At 45.6% G+C, this 23,557-nt stretch overlaps 2 protein-coding genes across 2 annotated transcripts in view; both read right to left on the bottom strand.

The window, feature by feature from the left end:
* The window catches only part of SMIM17 (small integral membrane protein 17), a 62,400-nt gene extending 39,909 nt beyond the window's left edge, over positions 1-22,491 (bottom strand). Inside the window, exon 1 of the mRNA XM_009195434.4 lies at positions 22,407-22,491. The gene's annotated coding sequence lies outside the window, so the exon portion shown is untranslated. The remainder of the gene's footprint in view (positions 1-22,406) is intronic.
* On the bottom strand, positions 611-23,327 carry ZNF71 (zinc finger protein 71). The gene is given in 4 exon segments (XM_017952725.2): positions 611-1,470; positions 1,473-2,693; positions 10,138-10,264; positions 22,407-23,327. Coding segments are annotated over 4 exon segments (1,644 nt in total). The 5' UTR covers positions 22,518-23,327; the 3' UTR covers positions 611-1,285.
* Positions 23,328-23,557: the final 230 nt, after the last annotated feature.

Below are 23,557 nucleotides of genomic sequence, written 5' to 3'. Positions count from 1 at the left end.
ACACTTTGGGGAACACTCATGTGTAAACAGAGCTTCAATCGGCCTTAGGAAACTCACTTGAAGCTACTGATATGGTCTGTTGGTGCCTCCCCATATTCACATGTCGGAAACATGATCCCCAGTGTAACAGTATGAAGAGGGAGGACCTTTGGGAGGTCATGAGGTCAGGGCCCTTGTGACTGGGATTAGCACCCTTATAAGGGGCCTGAGGAAGTCTGCTGTTTTCAACCAAGTGAAGACACACATCAAAGTACTACCTATGAAGAACATATCCCATCAGACACCAAATCTGCCAGAGCCTTGATCTTGGACTTCCCAGCATCCAGAACCACGAGTGACAAATTTCTATTGTTTCTAAATTACCCAGTCTAAGGTCTTTTGTTACAGTAGCAGGAAGGGACTTAAGACAGTTGCCTTCACATTTAGCTGCAAAAATCACTATAAAAATAGTCTCTGCTTAGATATATATACTTATTGAATCCATGCATATTTAATCCTGAATATCAAACCTGCTGCTGTTTCTTTTCCCTCTTGCCCCTCCCACAATCACTGAAGCCGATTTTGACCAGACAACTGGCCAAAACAGAAGACTGTTTAAAATGACACAGTCTCCCTTAATTGGAAGTTTTATTTTTAAAAAATGTAACAGAACACTCTAAGAAACTTTGGCATTCAAAGCAGTAGTTACTGTTATTTGCTAACTCTGAAAAAAAAATTTTTTTTTTCCCCTCACAAACAATCGGCAAACTCCTGCCTACTTCCTAGCTTGGTGGCTTCCAGCGCGCACTGCAGGGAAATGGTGGGTGGAGGGATAGGAAAGCCCTCATGCTCCTAACCCACCCAGACAATGCAGATGGTGACAAGCTGCATCTGGACGCCAGGGTGTATCTGACAAAGGGGGAGATGCCTCCTCCCTCCCCTCCACCAGCTCCACTTTCCCATTGAAGAAACAGAGATGTGGAGGCAGGCGTGACCTGTCCAAGCTCGTAGGACAGTTACTCAGAGAGCTAGTCTGGAACCCTGATGTCTGTTACCAGCGGCCATGGCTCAGTTACAGTGAACCCTGAAATGTCCCCAGATACGTCCGACACCGAGGGGCTTGCTTTCTGAGGCTCAGTAAGGAGGGGGCATGTGTGATCAGCCCCTCCACAACCCCACATTCCTGAGGTCCCCTGACCCCGAGTCCCCACCCCAGGGGAGAACTTCTCACAGCACTGCTGGCAAAGCGCGCATCCCTCTGACGTCCGTCCTGGGCACCGCCAGGGAGAGCCCTGCACGGCGGCGCTCAGGTGTGAATCCGCAGGTGGCGCGTCAGGTTCGTGTTCCGGCTGAAGGTTTTTCCGCACTCGCCGCATCGGTAGGGCTTCTCGCCCGTGTGGATCCGCTGGTGCACAGTGAGGGAGGAGTTCTTGATGAAGGACTTCCCGCACTGGCCGCACCGGTACGGCTTCTCGCCGGTGTGGATCCGATCTGGTGCTCAATGAGGGACGAGCGCCCCGTGAAGTGCTTCTTGCAGATGTAGCACTCGTAGGGCTTCTCCCCGGTGTGGATGCGCTGGTGCTGCGTGAGCGAGGAGTTCTTGCTGAAGGCCTTGCCGCACTCGCTGCACTCAAACGGCTTCACCCCGATGTGGAAGCGCTGGTGCTGGATGAGGTAGGAGCTCTGGCTGAAGGCCTTGCCGCACTCGCCGCACACGTAGGGCTTCTCGCCGGTGTGGTTCCTCTGGTGCAGGGTGAGCGAGGAGCTCTTGTTGAAGGCCTTGCCGCACTCCTTGCAGGCGTACGGCTTCTCCCCGGTGTGCGTGCGCTGGTGCTCGGTCAGGTGCATGTTCTGGCTGAAGGCTCGCCCGCACTCGGGGCACACGTACGGCTTCTCCCCGGTGTGCGTGCGCTGGTGCACGATGAGGTGCATGTTCTGGCTGAAGGCCTTGCCGCAGTCCCCGCACGCGTAGGGCTTCTCCCCCGTGTGGATCCGCTCGTGCTGGGTGAGAGAGGAGGTCTTCCGGAAGGCCTTCCCGCACACGTCGCACACATACGGCTTCTCGCCCGTGTGCGTGCGCTGGTGCACAGTGAGGTTCATGCGCTGGCTGAAGGCCTTGCCGCAGTCCCCGCAGGCATAGGGCTTCTCGCCGGTGTGCACCCGCTGGTGGATGGTGAGGGACGAGCGCTCGATGAAGTGCTTCCCACAGGTGTCGCACTCAAACGGCTTTTCTCCCGTGTGGATCCTTTGGTGCTTTATCAGGGACGAGCTTCGGCTAAAGGCCTTGCCACACTCGCTGCAGTCGTAGGTTTTCTTCTCCACGCAGGGCGTGGGGGGCTTACTGAGGTCCGAAATACTGGAGAAGTTCTTGTCACGCCTTACGGGTGGACAGGCCCCCTTTTCTGTGGGGTCATCCAGCCGTGGTGGAACCAGGACACAGCTTTGGTTGGTAAATGCCTTCAGTTCATGACATCCGGGTACTGAGCCCCCCAAGAGTTTGTTCCCCTGGGGAATTCCCAGTGGCTCGCACTGGGCACCCGCATCTCCCCGCCGCCTCTCTGGCCAGCTGCCTGGTTCCCACACTCCTTCTGAGCCAGGACCCCTGGCACTGTTCCTCGTCGGTCCCCCTGTGGCCACCCCAACAACAGAGGGTTTGTCTTCCGAAATGTCCTTCTTTGGATCCAACTCTTTCATTTCAGGTCTAGTCTCCCAGTCTGAAAACAAAACAAAACAAAAACAAAAACAGAAGATGCAAATATATGTAGTTAAAGATGCTGGGAGTGAGGAGTCTCCACAGCGGGAAGGAGCAAATGAAATCGACCCCAGTGAGGCCCAAGGCACAGAGCGAGTTAGCAACGAAGAACGTTGGATCAGAGAGGGAGGGAAGTGGGAGGCATGGAACTGAGGCCAATGTGGTTTATGAGGCAGAGTCAACACAGGAGGTGAGCAGGGAGAGCAAATGTCCCTTCAGAAGAGGGATGACAGCGGCACCAGGAGCTCGGAAAGGGCACGGCTGGAGAGCAACTGTAGCAGTGAGCTGGGCTAGCAGGGAGCCAAGGGCGGGCTCTGCAAACCTGAGTAGGAATGATTGCAGCCAGCTACTGACTTGCAGGGCCTCCTCACCTCATCCCACGGACGCACAACCAGTCATGCTCCTCAAGCAACAGTGTTTATCAGAAATAATAAGATGGCCAGGCACAGTGGCTCATGCCTGTCACCCCAACACTTTGGGAGGCCGAGGCAAGGATTGCTTGAGACCAGCCTGGACAACAAAGTGAGACTCCCTCCCCCACGGCCCCCCCCGCCTCTACTAAATTTTTTTTTTTAATTAGTCGGGCACGGTGGCACATGCCTGTTGTCCCAGCTACTTGTGAGGCTGAGGTGGGAGGATCACTTGAGCCCAGGAATTCGAGGTTGCAGTGAGCTATGATCACGTCACTGCACTCTAGCATGGGTGACAGGATGAGACTCTCTTAAAAAATAAATAAATAAATTTTGAAAAAATAAAAATAAAGAAATAATAAATAACTAGCATTTATATGGCATGTGTTGGTTATTCTCTACTCCTTCGACCCACTTTCTATTCTCCACCCTTCTCTGACCTGCCCTGTACTCAGGATGCTGACTTTACCCACTGGTTTCCTGTGTGTTTGGCCGAAGGCAGGAAACTGGAAGTGAAATGAGAGAAAAATCGGGCATTTCTCCTGCCCCTTGGCCACTTCTCTGGTGTAACTGCCCCCGGGTTGCTGGCTGCGAGACCCCCTCCCCTGGCTGGGGCTCTGGCTCCTGCTAGCTCATCATGCACCTGCCCTGGCTGGCCCCAGACCTCCCGCACCCCGGCCCTCTTGTCAGCCTCAGCACTAAGAGTGTTCGTACACACAGGACTGCTCACTTGAGCCCGTAATAACCACATGACCTGGGGTCTCACAATTGCTTCTGTTGCTCCGTCACACCCCTCTCTGCTGCCTGGTTCTTGGGTGGCAGGCATTCCGTGGAGCTTGGGTTCAGACCCTCTTCTCTGCTCATCCACCCTGCCCTGGCTAACTACCCCCATACCCACAGCTTCAATCACCTTCCATGTGTATCCTGTTCATTTCTAAACCTCGATTTCTAGCCTAGGTGGCTCTTGGGAGTCTAGACTCTGCATCAGGGGACTCATTTCCAACATTTAAAAGTTGCTGTCCTTGTAGCTGCCAGCTACATGAACACACACGTGAACACACAGCCACATGGAGCCTCATTCTTATGGGCGACAAGACGTTGCGTGGGGCAGCAGCTGTCCCCCTACCCTATATAAATGATCCACCTGGTAGTTCCTGAGGCCACCTGAGTTTGAGACCCCTCTCCTGAATCACACCAGACCTGCAAAGCCACACGAAGTGAGTCTGGATCTAAATGTTATCCACAGGCTGATGCTGCTCAAACATGCACCTCCAGCCCAGACCTGCTTTCTGGGCTATGTCCAAACTGTTCAAAAAAGCCCAGCATCTCAACTGGATAGCCCAAGTCTAATACATCCGATACAAAACTTGGGATTTCAGACTTTCCCCACGAAAAACATTTCTTTAAAAAAGCAAAGCCCATCAAAGAGACATGGAAGGATGAATGCTATGTGATTCCACTCATCTGAGGTACCTGGAGGTCGGATTCCCAGAGACAGACGGCAGAACAGAGGATGCCGGGGGCTGAGGAGTGGGTGGGAGTTGGTGTTTAGGGGATAGGGTTTCATTTGCGGGAGATGAAAAGAGTTCTGGGAATGGATGGCGGTGATGGCTGCACAACATCATCAATGTCCTTAAGGCCACTGAACTGTACTCCTAAAAGTGGTTAAAATGGTAGATTTTATGTTCTATATATATTTTTCACAGTTTTAAATATAAAATTTAAAAAATTGTTTTAGAGAGACTTAGCAGACACCCTGACTTGCCCTTTCCCTCCCACCGTCCTGACCGTTGGCAAGCGTCGCTGTGCACAAACAGCCTGAATCAGACCAAATCTCCCGGTCCCCGCTGACAAAAGAGCTGGCTGGCCACTGTGGGCCCTTGCCAGAAATGCAACAGCAGCTCCTCTCTGTCCTCCCCACCCCATTCTCACCCCTGCAATGCGTCCTCCACTCCTCCGGGAGTGTGGTCTTCTGAGGAGTCAGATCAAGCCCTCCCGTGGCCTCCCTACTGTACTGAGAATGATGCCAGCACCTTCAGCAGCCTCAGGGCTCTCAGCACCCAGCTGGCCTGCTTGAGTCGTCCCCTGGCCACCTTCCCTCCCAAATTCTCATCACCATGCTCTCCCTCTTGTCCGTGTGTTCTTCCTGCCTCCGGGCCTCTGTACCCACTGTCCTGTGGACCTGCCGTGGACGTCCTTATCCTTCAGGCCTGTTTCCCCACAATCCCACGGGAGCCTTCCCAATCTACCCTATGGAAGGAAGGAAGGTCCTCCTGCCCACTTCTTTATGAACACTCAGTGACCTGTGGCAATTCTTCTCTGCCTATCCCTTGATCTGTTTATTATCAGCCCCCAGCAGGAGTCAGCTCCACTAGAGGCAAGGGCCTTGCTCACCCCCCAGCTCCTCACACAGCCTGCACATGGTAGGCACCAGATAAGTGAGTATGGAGCACTGGCAACACGCCTGGCACAGTGCTAAGCAATTTGCATGGACCTCTGGAGACCCTCACAATCATACTTAAGTTACGTACAGTAGTAGACAGTTATGACCATCCCCATTTTGCTGACGGGGAAACGGAGATTCCAAGAATGGAGTCAGAGATGTACTCAAGGTCACACAATACACCTGAGGCACAGCAGGATTCAAGCCCTAGCAGTGTGGCCCCTGAGCTGTGGCTCCTGAGGAGTGGCTATATTACCATGCATCACTTTTCCCATCTCAGACGAAAAGAGCTGAGAAATACTTAATGCAGGTGAACGATTGTGGTTTAGAGACCCTAGTCAGGGCGTGGCACAATGCCCAGATGTTGGCACAGATGGTAGTGTGGGATGTAGACTCGGCGGAAAGAAGACTGTCTCCAGGGGTGATGGTGAATTTGGTCTGGGGCCTGTGGAGTCTGAGATGCTCTGGAATATGAGCTGGCAGCGATTGGAGAGGACCAGGAGTCTTGGTTGTGAATACAGCTGGAAGTCTCCTGGAGTGAACATGACCTCGAGAAATCAGGAGAGCTGGGGGAAGAATACCAGCAGAGGGACAGGGGGAAGGAAGCCACTTCCCTTTCACAAGTTAAAACCCTGCAGTCGAGATCATCTGCAAACAGCAAACACTCAGCGCTAACCATGACAGCTGTGAAAACACAAGTCCACCCCACCCAGATTAAAACTACCCGATCACACCTTTTCTCTAATCAGGTCAGCAAAAGAACAGAAAGTCTGATGGCAAGGCCACTGTCATGGGAGACATCCCAAGCTTCTGCACGGGGCACTGTCGCCAAAAGCCGTTAATGTGCAAAATGCCATTCATTCCTTTTGATACAAGTGTAGGTGCATTGTTTTTTCACATTGCTAAATCTCTTGTCCTTCATAGTTTTTCAGTTTTCTGTCTTTCTATGCTTGTTTCTGATTACAAAGTAATTTACACTTGTTTTTAAAACATCAAACGCCAAAATGGAACGGAGAAAATGGAAGTCTCTGTAATCTCAGCACATTGGGAGACTGAATCAGGCAGATCACTTGGTCAGGAGTTGGAGACCAGCCTGGCCAACATGGTGAAACCCTATCTCTACTAAAAATACAAGAATTAGCTGGGTGTGGTGGTGGGCACCTGTAATCCCAGCTACTTGAGAGGCTGAGGCGCCTGTAATCCCAGCTACTTAGAAGGCTGACGCAGGAGAATTGCTTGAACCTGGGAGGCAGAGGTTGCAGTGAGCTCTGATCATGCCACTGCACTCCAGCTTGGGCGACACAGCAAGACTCTGTCTCAAAAAAAAAAGAAAAGAAAACAGAAGTCTCCTGTAATCTTACTCACCAGAGTTAACAGTTTGGTTTATATTTTAGACTCCCCTCCAACACATACCTTTAAAAAAATACACACAACACACCTGTACGTGCACACACACATTTTTCCCCCAAATGGGGTTTTCATCCAAGATGGAGTATAAAGGATGAGATTCCCTTGAGCCTAAAACAAAATATATAAAACAATGGATGTGAAGACACTAAATATCAGGCAAGGAAGGGTAACAATTCCTGAGAGAAGAAAATCAAACAAGGTGGGTCCTACGACTGCCCCAGCTTACTGCCTGGGAAGTTTCCAGGCTCTGACAAAGGAAAGGTAAATTGAGGTACAGTCTGGCCAACTCCCCAAGTTGAGGAGATGGAGCTGAGAGACCAAGGCAGATAGAGTTCCCAGGACAGACTAGAGAGGAATGAGCTGCACACAGAGTGCTCTGAAGACCTGCAAGGAACTCCCTCCAGTATTCAGCAGACTGTTGGTCAAAACATGCAAGTCAGGAAACCACCCAACGCAGGAAAAAAACCATCTGAAAGGATTTGAAAACAGTGCCCAGAGCTGACACAGGGCTGAGAAGAGTGCCTTTTCCTACCAGTCAGACTGTAAAACCTTGTCATTCGTGGGGTTTTGGGCAGAACACCCAGAATGGTCTTTAGGAGAATGTCATTCTAGACTGGGCACGAGTCATAAAAGCAAGATCTGAAAGGATGACACTGCTTGGTATTGATGCAAAGGCAGACAAACAGATGGACAGAGCAGGATTCAGAATTGGACCCACACTTGTAGGGACAAGTGATTTTTGACAAAAGTGCAAAGGCGATTCATTGGAGAAAGTGGTCTTTTTAACAAATGGTGTTGGACAACTGGACATACATTTGTCCCCCCTCCCCACATACCCCAATAAACTTGGATTAATACTTTATATCATATTAAGAAATTTAAATAGATCAAAAGAACAAAATGTAAAACCTAAAACTATATAACTTACAGAAGAAAACCTCTGAGGCCTTGGGATAGGCCAAGATTTCTTACAAAGACACCAAAACCAAAAAATTGATAAACTGGACTTCATTGTATTAAAAACTTCTGCTCAACAAATAGCGCTGGAGCACCTGGATATTCACATGCAAAGGAATGATGCTGAGCCCCTTTCTTACATCATTCACAAAAATTAATTCAAAATGGATCAGAGACCTCAGTGAAGAGGTAAACCACTAAAACCTTAGAATAAAACACAGGAATAAATCTTCATGACTTTGGGTTAGACTGTTTAGATATAACGCCAAAAATACAGGCAACAAGAACAACAAAAAATAGATACATCAGACTACATCAAAATTAAAAACTTTAGAGTCAGAAATAATGCCATCAAGAAAGTGAAAACACAATCCACAGAATGGGAGGAAATATTTGCACAGCATATATCTGATAAAACTTGTATCAAGAATAAATAATGAACTTTCAAAATTCAATAATAAAGAACCCAATGGGGGGGAAAAATAGGCAAAAGACTTGAACGGATACTTTACCAAAGAGAATATACAAACATCAAATAAGCTCATGAAAAGATTATCCGTATCAAATGAAAAGCACAGTGATGGGACCACACACCTACAAGTGTCAGTATCAAATGAAAAGCGCAGTGATGAGACCACACACCTACAAGTGTCAGTATCAAATGAAAAGCACAGTGATGAGACCACACACCTACAAGTGTCAGTATCAGATGAAAAGCACAGTGATGAGACCACACACCTACAAGGGAGGCTAAATTTAAAATATAAAGCAATTGGAATGAAGCTTGTGCACTGCTGGTGGAAACAGTCACTTTGGAAAACAGGTTGGCAGTTTCTTAAACAAGTTAAATATACATGTAGCACATGATCCAGACTTTCCACTCAACAGAAGGAAAAGCAAATGTCTACACAAAGAACTGTTCACAAATGTTCACAGCAGCTTTATTTCTAATAGCCCAGAACTGGAAATGACCCAAATGTTGATAACCAGGCGAATGGCTAAACAAATTGTGGCATACCCATACAATGGAATAATACACAGAGATAAAAATAAATGAACTATGAAACATGCAGTGACATGGGTGAATCTCAAAATAATGCCAAGTCAAATAAAAAAAAAAGCCAGACCAAAAAAAAAAAGTACCCGTATGATTCTATGTATATAAAACTGGAGAGCATGCAAACTCAACCACAGCGACATAAAGCAGACCAGCGGATTCCTGAGATGGCGGTTGAGGATGGGGAGAGAGGGGTAATAAAGGAGGATGAGGAAACTCTTGGGGATGAAGGATATGTGTCCTTTATCTTGATCACGGTGATGGTTTCGTGGGTATGCACTACGTCAAAATGCATCAAACTCTTCACTTTATATATGTGCGGTTAATTACAGGTCAATAATACCTCCAGAAAAGTTGTTAAAGAAATAGGACCACACTCTGATTCCAAAAGTGAGTGTTTTCACCTCACAGTACGTTGTGGGACATCTTTTCATGGCAGTGCCTACAAACAGTCCTCAGCTTTGAAGAGATGCCTGGTTTCCATCATATTGATAGGCCTTGATACGTTCAGTCAGTCTTAGGCAGCTGGGCATTTAGGTCGTTTCCCTTGATTTTTCTTCCCAGGGAAAACTTTGCATACTTACGTGAGAATTTCTAAAGGACAGATCTCTAAAAACGGAATCCTTCAATATTTGATTGATAAGGCCAAGCTATCCTCCCAAAGAGCTGTTGCAACTTTATACCCCTACAATGGGAGTCCTTTTCTCTATAGCCTCATAATATAGGCTATTATTCTTTTTTGATCTTTGTGTACCTCATGGGCAAAAACTGCTGGTATCTCAATTTGTGTGTCTCCAGTAGTAAGGTTTAAAAAACTTTTATAAAGTGTAACTTTGTGTATTTCTGTATCTATGAATCACCAACTCATAAGTTTGGTCCATTCTATCATTTCTTAGTCTTTTTCTTATTCCCAGGAGCTGCTAACATAATTATGACCCTTTGAATGTAAACACGGGAGAAATATTATTTCCCATACCATCATCTATCAACTTTATTTTTAGCTTCAAGTAGAGCAAATTTTAAAACTTTCCATGTAGTCAGATCTGTTGATCTTTTTTTTTTTTTAAATTTATTTGTGGTCCTGAAGTTATGGGCCAATGATGAGTAACTCAACGAAGCTGCCCCTTACCCAGTGAGACCAGGTTCCTGTAGTTCTCCAGCATGACATCCCTGTACAGGTCCTTCTGGGCAGGCTCCAGCTGCTGCCACTCCTCCTGGGTGAAGTCCACAGTCACATCCCTGAACGTCACTGACTCCTGTAAGAGGAAACCCACATCCGCTCATCGCAGGGCCCTCCTTACAGAGGCCTGGCGGAATGGCCAGAAAAGCCAAGAGGATTTAGGGGAGGCAGATGGGATGTAGCTGAAGTGATTTCAGTAAGATGCAGGGTTCTAAAGGGATCACTCACAGTTTTCTCTGTGTCTAGTTATATTGGGTTGGCACTCTGACAGAGAAATAAATCCCATATGAGACATTCTGGAACAGAAGGTGACAGATCTGAGAACCAGATGCAAAGGAATTGAAGGCAAAGTGAGTCTAACCCAGTGAATCAACAAGTGCATCAGAAGCACAGCAGAGGCAGAGCCCCAGATGGAATCCAGGGGCACAGCTAACTTTTCTGAGCCCCTACTAAGCGCCAGGCAGCAAGCCCAGGTCTGGGATACAGACACAAAAGGTTCACGAACTAACTCCTCATGGCACAGACAGGCAAAGACACGTAACTTGGTAAATGCAATCAATCATGAAGGTATGAACAGAGGTCTCCAGGTGCCTGAGTAATGTCAGCTATAGGGGGTGCCCAGGAAGACTCTGAGTAGTCTGTGAAGAGAACTGGTGGTTGGGTCTTTAGGGGGAGATTCTGGGTAGGGAAGAGAGTTTGGATCAAGACCCGAAGGTAAAAAGGCAGATGAGACTGCTGGGGAGTGGAGAGAAGGCCACGCGGAAGGAGCAGCGCTTTGTGGTAGATGTCACAAGCCTGTGGACTGAAAGAACCTGGCGGAGCAGGGTGGATGGTGATGATGAGGTAGGCAACACCAGACATTATGCAGCAACTGCTATGTGCCAGGTACTACTCTAAGTGGTTGGTATGGGCTGAGTTGAGCCCCCCCAATTCATATGTTGATGTCCCAACCTTCAAGGCCTCAAGAACATGACCTTATTTGGAAACAGGGCTGCTGCAGATGTAATTAGTTAAAATGAGGTCATCCTGGAGTGGGGGTGGGTGCCCTAATCCAACAGGACTGGTGTCCTTATCGAAAGGGGAAATTTGTTTTTTAATTTTTAAAATCTCAATAGTTTTAGGGGTACAGGTAATTTTTGGTTACAGGGATGAAATGTACAGTGGTAAAGTCTGGGATTTTAGTGCACCCATCACCTGAATAGTGTACATTATACCCAATATGTAGTTTTTCATCCCTCACCCCCCTGCCACCTTGCCCCCTTCTGAGTTTCCAAAGTCTATTATACCACTCAGTATGACTCTGTATATCCATAGCTTAGCTCCCACTCATAAGTGAGAACACACAGCATTTGGTTTTCCATTCCTGAGTTACTTAACTTAGGATAATGGCCTCTAGTTCCATCTAAGTTGCTGGAAAAGACATTATTTCATTCTTTTTTATGGCCGAGTAGTATTCCATGGTATGTGTGTGTATGTATATGTGTATGTGTATAAATGTGATATATATATGTGTGTGTGTGTATCACATTTTCTTTATTGGTTGATGGGCACTCAGGTTGACTGCAGATCTTTGCAATTGTGAATTGTGCTGCAATAAACATACACGTGCAGGTGTCTTTTTGATATAATTACTTATCTTCCTTTGGGTTGACACCAAGTAGTGAGATTGCTGGATCAAATGGTAGATCTACTTTTAGTTCTTTGAGAAACCTCCATACTGTTTTCCAAAGAAGTTGTACTAATTTACCTTCCCGGCGGCAGTGTATAAGCATTCCCTTTTCACCATATCCATGCCAATCTATTGGTTCTTGACTTTTTAATAATGGTCATCCTGGCTGGGTAAGGTGGTGTCTCACTGTGGTTTTAATTTGCATTTCAGAAAAGAAAAATGTGGACAGAGACAGACATGCACACAAGGACAAGGCTGTGTGAAGGATGGAGTTATGCTGCCACAAGCCAGGGAACTTGCCAGCAGATGGGAGAGACGCCTGGAACAGAGCCTTCCCTTGAGCCATCAGAGGGAGTGTGGTACTGCAGATACTTCGATCACGGACTTCCAGCCTCCAGAACTGTGACAGAATAAATGTCCTTTGTTTAAGCTGCACAGTCTGTGGTACTTATTTACAGCAGCCTTGAGAAACAGATACTGTGCTTGGCACATATTGATTCATCCATTATTAACTTAAAACAGACCTACGAGGCAGGCACTAACATTATAATATAGTATGCCTGTTTAAAAGTGATTAAATGATTGTCTTTCATCCCCAAAGCCCGCCTTCCACACTCTGCACAGAGGTCTGCGGGCTTTGACTCAGCGATCCGGTGCTGTTTCTACCTTAGTAGCTACTCTCCGTTAAGCTCTGTCAATAGGGGGCACTGGAGGGAAGCTGGAAGGTGGAGATAAAGAAATAAAAAGAAAAAGAAAAAGAAACCAAGGCACAGAGGCACAGAGAGGGTAGGTTCCTGGACCAAAGCACACAGCTAATGCATGGGACAGCCACGCTTTGAACCCCATGGGCTGTCTCCAGAGCCCGAGTCCTCATCCTTGCAGGCTGCTGCCTCTCATGAACTACCCAGAGTGGCAGGTAATGAAAACCTGTGGTGCCCAAATGTGTATTCCTGACTCTGACCTCTGACCCCCACCCTGTCCCCACACCTGCTCCGCCCCTTGGGCTCTGCTCCAGCCCTGCCAGCCTTCCTTCTCTCTTTGAATATACCTCAGGGCACTAGCACTAGCTGTTCCCTCTGCCCAAAATGTTCTTCCTTCAGGTCTGGCCTAAGCTGGCTCCTTCTTACTCATTCTTTGGAAGGTTTGAGCAAGAAAGGGACAGAATCTAATTTAGAATGTTAGAAGTGCACTCTGTATTTGCATGCCCATGTTCCTAACAGCACCATTCACAATACACAAAAGGTGGAAGCAACCCAAGTGTACACTAACAGACGAAAACATGAACAAAATGTGGTCTGTATATACAATGAATCAGACTTGATAGGGAAGGAAGTTCTGACACACGCAACACCATGGGTGAACCTTGAGGACATTCTGCTCAGTGAAATACGCCAGTCACAAAAGGACAAATACTGCAACATTCCTCTTGAAAGGAAACACTCTGTCCAACTCAAATACTGAAATATTCCTCTCTGACACTCCTGATAGGGGAACAGACTGGAATAATGTCTATGGAGTAGCATTTAGCAAAATGTATCAAAACGAATATTTAAATTCTTTTGAACACTTTAGACTAATTCAGATATATTAACACACATGCAAAAACATATATGTTTAAGGATATTTATTACAGCATCAGATGAAGAAGTAAAAAGAGTGAACACATCCCAAATAGCCATCAGCAGAGGTTTGGTTAAATTAGGTCAGCGAATCCACCACAGTGGAATACACACAACCGTAACAAAAAAAAGGGGGCAGCTCCTTAGCTGCAGATGCAGAATGATCTCCTGAATATACTGTTACATGAAAAAACAAATCAATGCCCAGAACAGTGTGTCTAGTTTGTTAACATTTCCATAAGAGGAAATAATAAGGGACATTTATACATATGTGCCTATATAGGTGCAGATTTTTTTTTTTTTTTGATGGAGTCTTGCTCTGTCACCCAGGCTTTAGTGCAGTGGCGTGATCTCGGCTCACTGCAAGCTCTGCCTCCCGGGTTCACGCCATTCTCCTGCCTCAGCCTCCTGGGTAGCTGGGACTACAGGTGCCTGCCACCGCGCCCAGCTGATTTTTTGTATTTTTAGTAGAGACGGGGTTTCACCGTGGTCTTGATCTCCTGACCTCGTGATCCGCCTGCCTCAGACTCCCAAAGTGCTGGGATTACAGGCGTGAGCCACTGTGCCCGGCTGGTGCAGACTTTTTATGGAAGTGAATGCAAGAAACTGGTAAGAATACACAGCTGGTGAGGATGTAAAATGGTTCAGCTGCTTTGTAAAACAGTCTGGCATTTCCTCAAGTGACTAAACACCGAGTTACCTTATGACCTAGCACTTCCATTCTTGGTAGGCACCTAGGAAAAACGAAAACAGAATGCCACACAAAAACTATACACTGACGCTCATAGCAATGTTATTTGCAATAGTCCCAAAGTGGAAACAACTCAAATGTCCATCTCCTGACGAATGGACAAATCATGTGGTTCGTCCATACGACAGCTCTGAGATACGCTGCAACATGAAGGAACCCGGAAAACATTACACCAAGTGAAAGATGCTGGACACAAAAGACCATATTGTATGCCTCATTTATATACAATGTCCAGAATAGGCAAAATCCATATTGTATGCCTCACTGCCTCGTTTATATACAATGTCCAGAATAGGCAAAATAGAATGAAGGTAGATATATGGTTGCCTAGGGGTGAGGGTGGGTTGGAGAGAAATGCGGAGTAAGTGCCAGTGGGTATGGCGTTTCTTTTTGGAGTGGTAAAATTTTTTAAAAATATTGTGGTGATGGTTGCATAACTGTAAATAAACTAAAAAGCACTCGATGTTAACGTGTCTACTTTATATGGGTGGATTTTATGATATGTGAATTACACCTCAATAAAGCTCTTAACCAAAATAGTATCTGGTAAGAGCAGGTGATGCTATTGGTTTCAAGATGGGGAGGGGAAGTGGGAGAATTCATTTTCCCAGTTTACTAATTTTCAAATAGGTGCATTTTACCTATTGTTTTTTCAATTAAAAGGTTAATATTATACATTTTATGCCTTTAAAATGTTCAGACATTTTATTTCTGGAAATCTGTCCCAACAAGACAATCCAAAAATTGGGCAAAGCTTCATGCACGAAGATGTCCACTCCATTTTATTTCTATGGGCAAGCCTTTGGACAACCATAACATCCATGGCATGGGATTCATTAAATAATAGCCCACCCCTATGGCCAATTATATAGCTATTTTCACTACAAGATTATGCAGAGCTTTTCCATGTAGAGTTGCCTCTGGGTTTCCAAAACTATAAATACCATTTTATCTCAACCGCACGAAAAACGACACACAGGAAAAAGATGGAAGGAAATGTGTCAAAATGTGAACAGCAACTGTATCAGAGTGACACTGTGAATATTATCATGTTTTATGTCTGTGTATGTGTGTGTGTTAGCAGCCTCCAAGGCAGCCCCGAATGATCCCCAACTCCTGGTATCCACAGCCTTATGTAGCCCCTTCACTGTGCCAGTGTGGTTCTGTGTGATCAACAACATACAGCAGACGTTAGTATGGTGTCACTTCCAAGGGAAGGTTATACGCACGCTCACCATTCACACTCGCCAAAAGGTGGAAGCAACCCAAGTGTATGTAAGCAGATGAGTGGATAAGCAAAATGCGGTCTTATGCATACAATGGAATATTATTCAGCCTGTTTTAAAAAAACATCTGACACACGCTACAAGGGTGAACCTTGGGGACACTATGCTCAGCGAAAGAAGACAGACACGGAAGTAAAAGTACTGCACGATTCCATGATTTAAATGAAGTATCAAGTCAAATTCATAGAGAAAGAAAGTGGAATGGTGGCTGCCGGGGGCGGAGGCGAGGGGGAATGGAAAGTGTTTGTATAATGGCTGCAGAGTTTCAGTTTTACAAGATCAAAGAGTTCTGGAGATGGATGGTGATGGTGCTGCACATTAGCAAAGTATTTAATGCCACTCAACTGTACACTTAAAAATGATTAAGATGGCAAATTTTATGTTATGTGTATTTTAGCACAATAAGACATTTAGGGGAAAAAAAGACAAAAAGGTTATAAAGATCACAGTTTTGGTCCTGTGGCACGCTCCCTCTCTTTTTCCCTTGGATTAGTCTTTGGAGGAAGCCAGCTGCCCTGTAGAGTCCTTTGGAGAGGACCATCTGACCAGCAGCTGAAGCCTCCCACCAATGTCAGTAAGGAGCTAAGGTGTCCCACCACCAAGCACTCTGCAAGCCTCTCAGAAAGGATTCTCCAGCCCTGGGAAGCCCTGAGAAGACTGAAGATCTTGAGCCTCAGCCATGTCACTGCCCCATTCCTGACCCTCAGAAACTGGGTAAGATAGTAAATCATTGTTGCTTTAAGCAGCTGAGTTTGGGGATAACTTGTTACACAGCGACAACTAATACAGGGAGGTGAGTGTTTTTGTTTGTTTGTTTTCTGTTTTGAAAGACAGTGCAGTGTCTAAAGGGCATGTCTGGGAAGTACAAAGACCTGTTTTCAAACCCTGGCTTGGCCATTTTCTAGCTATGTGAACGTGTGAAAGTGAACATCTTCAACTACCTAACCTCGCCAGGCTTCAGTTTCCTCCTCTGTTAAAAGAGGATAACAGCATCTGCCTCATGGGGGGTTGTGAAGTTGTGTCTGCCTGGGCCACCAAAGAATCCTCAGGCCCTAGAACAGTGCCTGGCACTTAGTAGGTACTCAGTAAATGTTTGTACAGCAAATGACGGAATCCTTAAATTTCTTACATGGTACCTTGAACAGGCCTGAGAAAGCAATCATATGTGATAGGAAGACACATAAAAAGCTACCTGCTCTGAGTATTTGCCCAAAATGAGCATATAACTCTCATACTCTCAATTTTCATACTCTCAGGGCTGTGAATCAGAAATGCCCAGTCCTGCTGCCCAAGCAAGGAAAATGTGGGTACCTTTCCAGGAACCATCAATGAACATATTTAGAATACATCAGAATAAGTATTAGATACCATTGATCTAGAATTCCTGCTTTAGGGGGTAAAAATTCAACCGTGCTTTTCTGGTAGCCCAGAAAATTGAAAATTAAAACACCAGTTAAATTTCTGATCCAGTTATATTTTGCTGGATCAAATTACCCATTTTCATACTCTCTTTCAATATAGGTCAGTTTTGGTAGACAATGGTAAGTGGGTAGACTGGTCGAAAATGGCCTCAAATCCGTCACTAGTGGAGTCTAGTTCCCCTATCCTTGAATCTGGGCTGGCCTGAGGGACCTGCTTGGCCAACAGAATCTGGCAGAGGTAATGTTCTGGGACTCTCAGACTAGATCACAGAAGACTTCCAGCTTCTGCCTCAGCCTCCTGGAACACTTGCGCTGGGAGAAGCCAGTCATCACAATAGGTGTCTCATTACTCACATGCCATGCTGTGAGGAAGCCCAAGCAGCCACAAGGTCATGTGGAGAAAAAGAGATGCCCACCAATGCCTCAGCTGTGCCATCCATACCAAAGCAAGAGACAGACATGTAAGCAAAGAAGCCAGCAGACTACTCTCACCTAGCTGCCATCCAACTGCCACCAACAAGAGATGCCAGGCATGAACTGCCCAGCTGAGCCCATCAACCCCGAAATAGTAATAAATTGTTGTTTTTGAGCCATTAAGTTCCAAGATGGTTACTACCCAGCAAAATATAACTGGATCGGAAATTTAACTGGTGTTTTAATTTATAATTTTCTGGGCTACCAGAAAAGTATGGTTGAATCCCCTAAACAGGAATTCTAGATCAATGATATCTAATACATATTCTGACATATTCTAAATATGTTCATTGATGGTTTCTGAAAACAGAGTGACACTTCACCCACTCACGTATTCATTCGACCAATATTTATTAAGTGCCTGTTATGCACCAGGCACTGGGCATACAACTGTGAATAAGACAGACATGGTATTGGCACCAGGTTTCTTCCATACTAATTCATTAGTAAATAATGATAAAAATAACTAATGTTCATTAAGTACATATTACATGCCAGGTATTGTTCTAAGCCCATTGCACACATCATCTCACTTAATTTTTAAAACAACCCTACTATGTAGGCACTTTTATGAGCTCATCTCTTTTACAAAGGGGGAGACTGAGGCACAAGAGGTCACACAGATAGGAGTGGCAGCATTTTAAACCCAGTCAGTTCAACTCTCAGCCCCAACACTATATGGCCTCATCCACATATAACACCAATCTAGCCGGCATCAGGGCCAAGGAGCAGTTTAGTTTGGATCAGACCCTGAGATGGATGGCATGTCTTTTTCCAATAAAGAAGACAGTTGGATAAATATAGCAGAGTGTCCCAGCTGGCGCTTCTCTTCCAGATAGATCACAAGCGATCCTGAAGCTACTTCCAGAGATGGTGCTTGACAGTCAACCTCCTCCCTCATGTGACGAAGGCCTGCACGTCTCACATTATTGCTGGCTGATCACATCATCCATGCATGACTCTACCACATGAAGATCTTGAGCCACGGTCACAGATTAAATTTCCTATCCAGTTATATTTTGCTGGGTAGCAGCCATCTCAGAACTTCATGGCTCAAAAACAACAATTTATTACTATTTTGGGGTTGATGGGTTCAGCTGGGCAGTTCGTGCCTGGCATCTCTTGTGTGGAGGCGGCTGGATGGCAGCTGGGCTAGAGTAGTCTGCTGGCCTCTTTGCACACATGTCTGTCTCTTGAGCTGGTAGGGATGGCATAGCTGAGGCCTTGGTGGGCATCTTTTTCTCTACATCGCTTTTCCTTATGGCTGCTTGGGCTTCCTTACGGCTGCTTGGGCTTCCTCATAGCATGGTATGTGAATAATGAGAGACCTACTGTGTCCTACAGAGGGACCTGCTGTTCTGAACTGAGTCAGTGGTACAACCCCCATGGCACAAGGAAAGAACGGGAGCTCTGAGCATGCACCGCATATGAGATGTATCTGGGCCTGAAGCTAGCTGCACACATTGCTATTTTGCCCCATGGGGGTTTCAAAATTGTTTTTGTTACATGAAAAAAAATCCACAATTTACCAAGAAAATGAATTTTTAGTTTCTCTTTAACCAGAATATCTGGCCACTGTAGGCTGGAGCTGAGTGGTGGCTGGCCCTTTGATGGGGCAAGAGAGCTCCAATTTGCCATGGGCCCCACCTGCCCACTTATTTATGTAAGACACTCAGAATGGTAGTGCATAGCATACAGCAGGCACTCAATAACTGCCAGCTATTGTTATTGACACCCAGAGCTTGCTGGCTCTCTCCAGCATACGGAGTCTCCCCACCACCAACTAAATCCCAAGGGGAGGCCTCACCCCCGCTGGCTAGTCCTTCCATGGTCCTAGGGTACCTTTCTGGGGCTTGGGCTCAGGATAGCCTCCTCTACCTCAGGGGTCACCTTTGATAGAAAGTGGTTGGGCTGGTGGTTCAGAGTGTGGGCTCAGGAACCACACTCTGCGACAGAATCCTGGCTCTGCCCTTCACAAGCTATGTTTCCTTGGACAACTGTCTTTCTGTTTCTGAGCCTCATATAAGAAGCAGGCTTCTTGATAACAACGTCCCCCTCCACAGGGTCATGAGGTTAAATGTGTAGAAATACGGTCCAGGCACAGTGTGACGGAGGAAGCTCTCAGTAAATGTCGACTCTTACTATTATTATTTAATTTTGATATTTAATATATATCTTATGTACAACTATAGATCCTTATATGATATTATTTGACCTTTTGGCCCAATGTATCTTTCAGCCACTCCAGCTAGTAATTCCTCCTTTTCTAAAAATTTAAACTACTTCATTGAGGTGTGACTGATATAGAAAAAGCTGTACATATTTAATGATGTACATAACTTGATGAGTTAGCAGATGCATACGCACCCATGAAACTATCACTACCATCAAGGCCATAAATGGATCCATTACCTCCAAAAGTTCCCTCTCACCCCTATATTTATTTATTTAACAAAACTGTAATATAACAATTCCTTCTGGAAGTCTTCCCTAAGTATACCCACCTAATTCACTCAGTAACTATTCACTGAGCAGTCTCCAGGCACCAAGCCCAAACTGGCACCAGAGTTGTGCTGAGACACAGAACACAGCCTTCCAGGTCTGGGAGCCCATTGTGTTGGGACAGAAGTGCTACAAAGGGCCTCTGAGTTCTCTGCATGTACGTGTCCAAGGCCACTTTTTCTAGTACTCTATCTTTTTCTATTTCCTGTCTAATGACACAAACCGTTTCACCACAGGGAAAACTCAGAAGAGCTGAAACCAGACAGGCTCAATTTTTTTAAAAATCAGGATGTAATTACACTAGCAGTAATTTTTAAAAACCCAAACTTAAACCAAAACTCCCAACCCTGTTGAAATAAAAACAAACAACAAATCTTTCTAAGTAATGTAAGTAAAAGAAGAATTCAAGGCAAGAATCACAGATGAGAAAAAAATGAAGGCATCATGGTGCAATTGCTTAGGAAAACAGTCTGGTGGTTCCTTTAATGGTTCAACAGAGTTAACGATATGAGAACCAACATTCCACTTCCAGGTACACACCCAAGAGAACTGAGAACATATGTTCAAAGACTAATACATGAATGTTCATAGCAGCATTATTCATAATAGCCAAACAGTGGAAACAACCCAAATGTCCATCAACTGATGAAAGGATAAATAAAATGTGTATAACCACGCAGTGGATATTGTTCAGTCAAAAAAAGGAATGAACCACATAGATGAACCTTGTAAATATAATGCTAAGTGAAAGAAGCTAGTCACAAAAGACCACACAGTGTATGATTCCATTTATTTGAAATGTCCAGAATAGTCAAATTCACAGAGACAGAAAGCTGATTACCGGTTGCCAGGGGCTGCGGACTGATGGGGGGAAATGGAAATGAGTGCCAATGGGTACTCAGCTCCTTTTCAGGACGACGAAAATATTCTGAATATTCTGAAATTGACTGTGGTGATGGTTAACACAACTCTATGAATGTACCCAAAATCAATGAATTGTACACTTTGTGGTACATGATGTGTACCTCAACAAAGGTATCAAATAAATGAAGACAGAATAAACCAAAGCTCCCAAATAAGTCAACTGACACATTTATATAGCAAAATAAATTACAGGTAGATTCAAAAGTTCATTGTTAACATTCAAATGATAAATGGCAAAAAGGAAGAAAATATAGCTGCTCTGTGACCTGTGGATGGAGAAACCCTTTCACAGCTTAAAGATGAAGAAAGACACCACAGTGGGAGAAACCAACAGATTTGATTTTTAAAATATGAAATGCTTTTTTCATATTTTTATGAAAAAATAAGGCAAAATAAAGAAACAAAAAGCAAATCTGGGAAGAATATTTGCAACAAATATTTACACACACACATTTACTTCTGTAAAGTCTTTAAAGCATACTCAGATTCCTGTAGACTGGTAAAGCACAAGATGGATCATTTCCCTGCCCACAGAAATGGCCAGTAAACATTTTCTAAGACTTGAACTTCACTAATAATACAAACAATGCTACTCAGAAAGAAATCACTTGGCACCACTTGTGCCCTATCAGGCTCATGGTTTATAGCTTTCATATCCATTTATCATTGATTATCATGGTGCAATATTACACCAGTCTAAATATATCCAACATGCAGAATAAATGCCTGACAACAACCATATAAACCAGCGGAGACCTGCTCAGACACGCTGGTGGGAATACCTACCGCCATAACTGATTTGGAAAGTAGTATCAAAATACCTCAAAAATACCCAACCCAATCTTCCTCTTCAAGGAACTGCTCCTAAAGAAATCATATAAGACACAAGGAAAGATTTACGCCCAGTGTCCCTCACGACACTGTTTATAACCAAAAAAAGAATACTTGGAAACCAATAAAGGTCCAACAACAGAGGAACCATTAAGTAAACCAGGGTATGGCCACTGAACAACACTTTTATGTGGTCATTAAGATGGATGTTACAAAGGAGTTTTTAATGATGTGGAGAAATGCTGAGGAGATCTCTGATGAAAAAGCAATCTTTAATATTAAAATTGCTTAGCCAGACTCAAACATTCCAGAGTGATTATCTTTTGGGGTAAAATCATGGCTGAATTTGTGGGCCTCATTCCCATAAGCTTTTGTACTTTCATCACACATGTAGGCATCCACAAGGAGCATTTAGTGTGTCTGCCCATTTTAAAGGTGACACATCCAGCATGAGTTTTTTCACTCAGTGTCACATATCTAAACCACCACTTCCCACAGGTTCCCACCTGTGTCTCCTGAGAGTCCAGAGAGCTAGTTTGGCCATTCCAAAGCTTCCCTGTCCCCCACAACTGACCCCACAGCCAGGGTCAGCTTCATCTGTAAGCACAGCCCTCCTCATCAGGACAGACACAGCCCCAGACGATGGGACTGGGGGCCTTGGAGAGGGTTCGAGCAGCAGAGGCTCACCCAAGGCAGGAATCCAGCCTTTGGAAAGGAGAGTGACAGGGCAACATGACTCACCAATGCCTCATCAGTCAGCAGCTGAGCAGCCATCCCTCTGCTGCCCACGGTGAACAGGAAGACAGGCCTAGGGGGCCAACAGGGCTGTAGGGAGAAGACAGATGGAGGCATGCTGAGAGACCAGGTCTAGGCTGGCCTCACATATGTAGACGGGACAAATCATACACACTGAGAGACAAGCAGAGACAGACAGACAGACATACACACACACCAACAGTGAGTATTTAGAGGGCTTACTGCATGTAGGGTACTTGAACGTATCTCACTTGATGTTCTAACCATCCTGGAAGGTAGGTACTATGTCTACTCACCCATTTCACAGATGAGGAGACTGGGGCCCAAGGAGATTAAACCACTTGCTAGAGATTACAAAGCTGGGACTGGAGTCAGGCAGAGTATGTCTGGGTCCGCATGCTTAGCCACTAGGCTACAATGCCTCACAAATGCACTCCCATGCACACTCCTACAGATACAGTCAACACACATACACTCACACACATTCCCACAGGCTGCTGAGGGCCACCGTACACCCTGCCTTCTCCCAATGGCCCTGCCCGGATCCCTCCTTGAATGTGAGTGCTGGACCGAGGCCCCCCTGAGATGCCCCAGAACCACCTGTGGCCTCTTCGGGCACTTCCCCCAGACTTCATGGAGTTACCATGAGGTTCAACTAGCAGATATGAGTGTAAGGAACTTCCACCTAGGGGCTCTCAGAGCCAGATTCGCCTGGAGAAATGCAGCTTGGTTCAATTCTCTTTCAGTTCCCCTGATAAGCTCAGGACAAAGTCTCAAGTGGAGAGGTATCTTAACATTCCTGCAACCCCTCACTCACCCCTTGAAACAAAAGAAAAACAGGAGAATAAGATCCTGTCATCTGCAACAACATACAGGTCATTATGTTAAGTGAAATAAGCCAGGCATAGAAAGACAAACTTTGCATGTTCTCACTTACTTGTGTAAGCTAAAAATTAAAACAATTAAACTCATGGAGATAGAGACTAGAATGATGAAGAAACCAAAGGCTGGGAAGGGCAGTGGAGTGGTGGGGGGAATGTGGGGATGGCTAATGGATATTAAAAAAACACAAAGGGTTGCAGTGAGCCAAGATCGCGCCACTGCATTTCAGCCTGGCAACAGAGCGAGACTCCGTC

Source organism: Papio anubis, chromosome 20, assembly GCF_008728515.1.
Source record: "Papio anubis isolate 15944 chromosome 20, Panubis1.0, whole genome shotgun sequence".
Lineage (NCBI taxonomy): Eukaryota > Metazoa > Chordata > Mammalia > Primates > Cercopithecidae > Papio > Papio anubis.
Note: the sequence above shows the minus strand (reverse complement) of the source record. Positions and strands in the feature narration are given on the sequence as shown.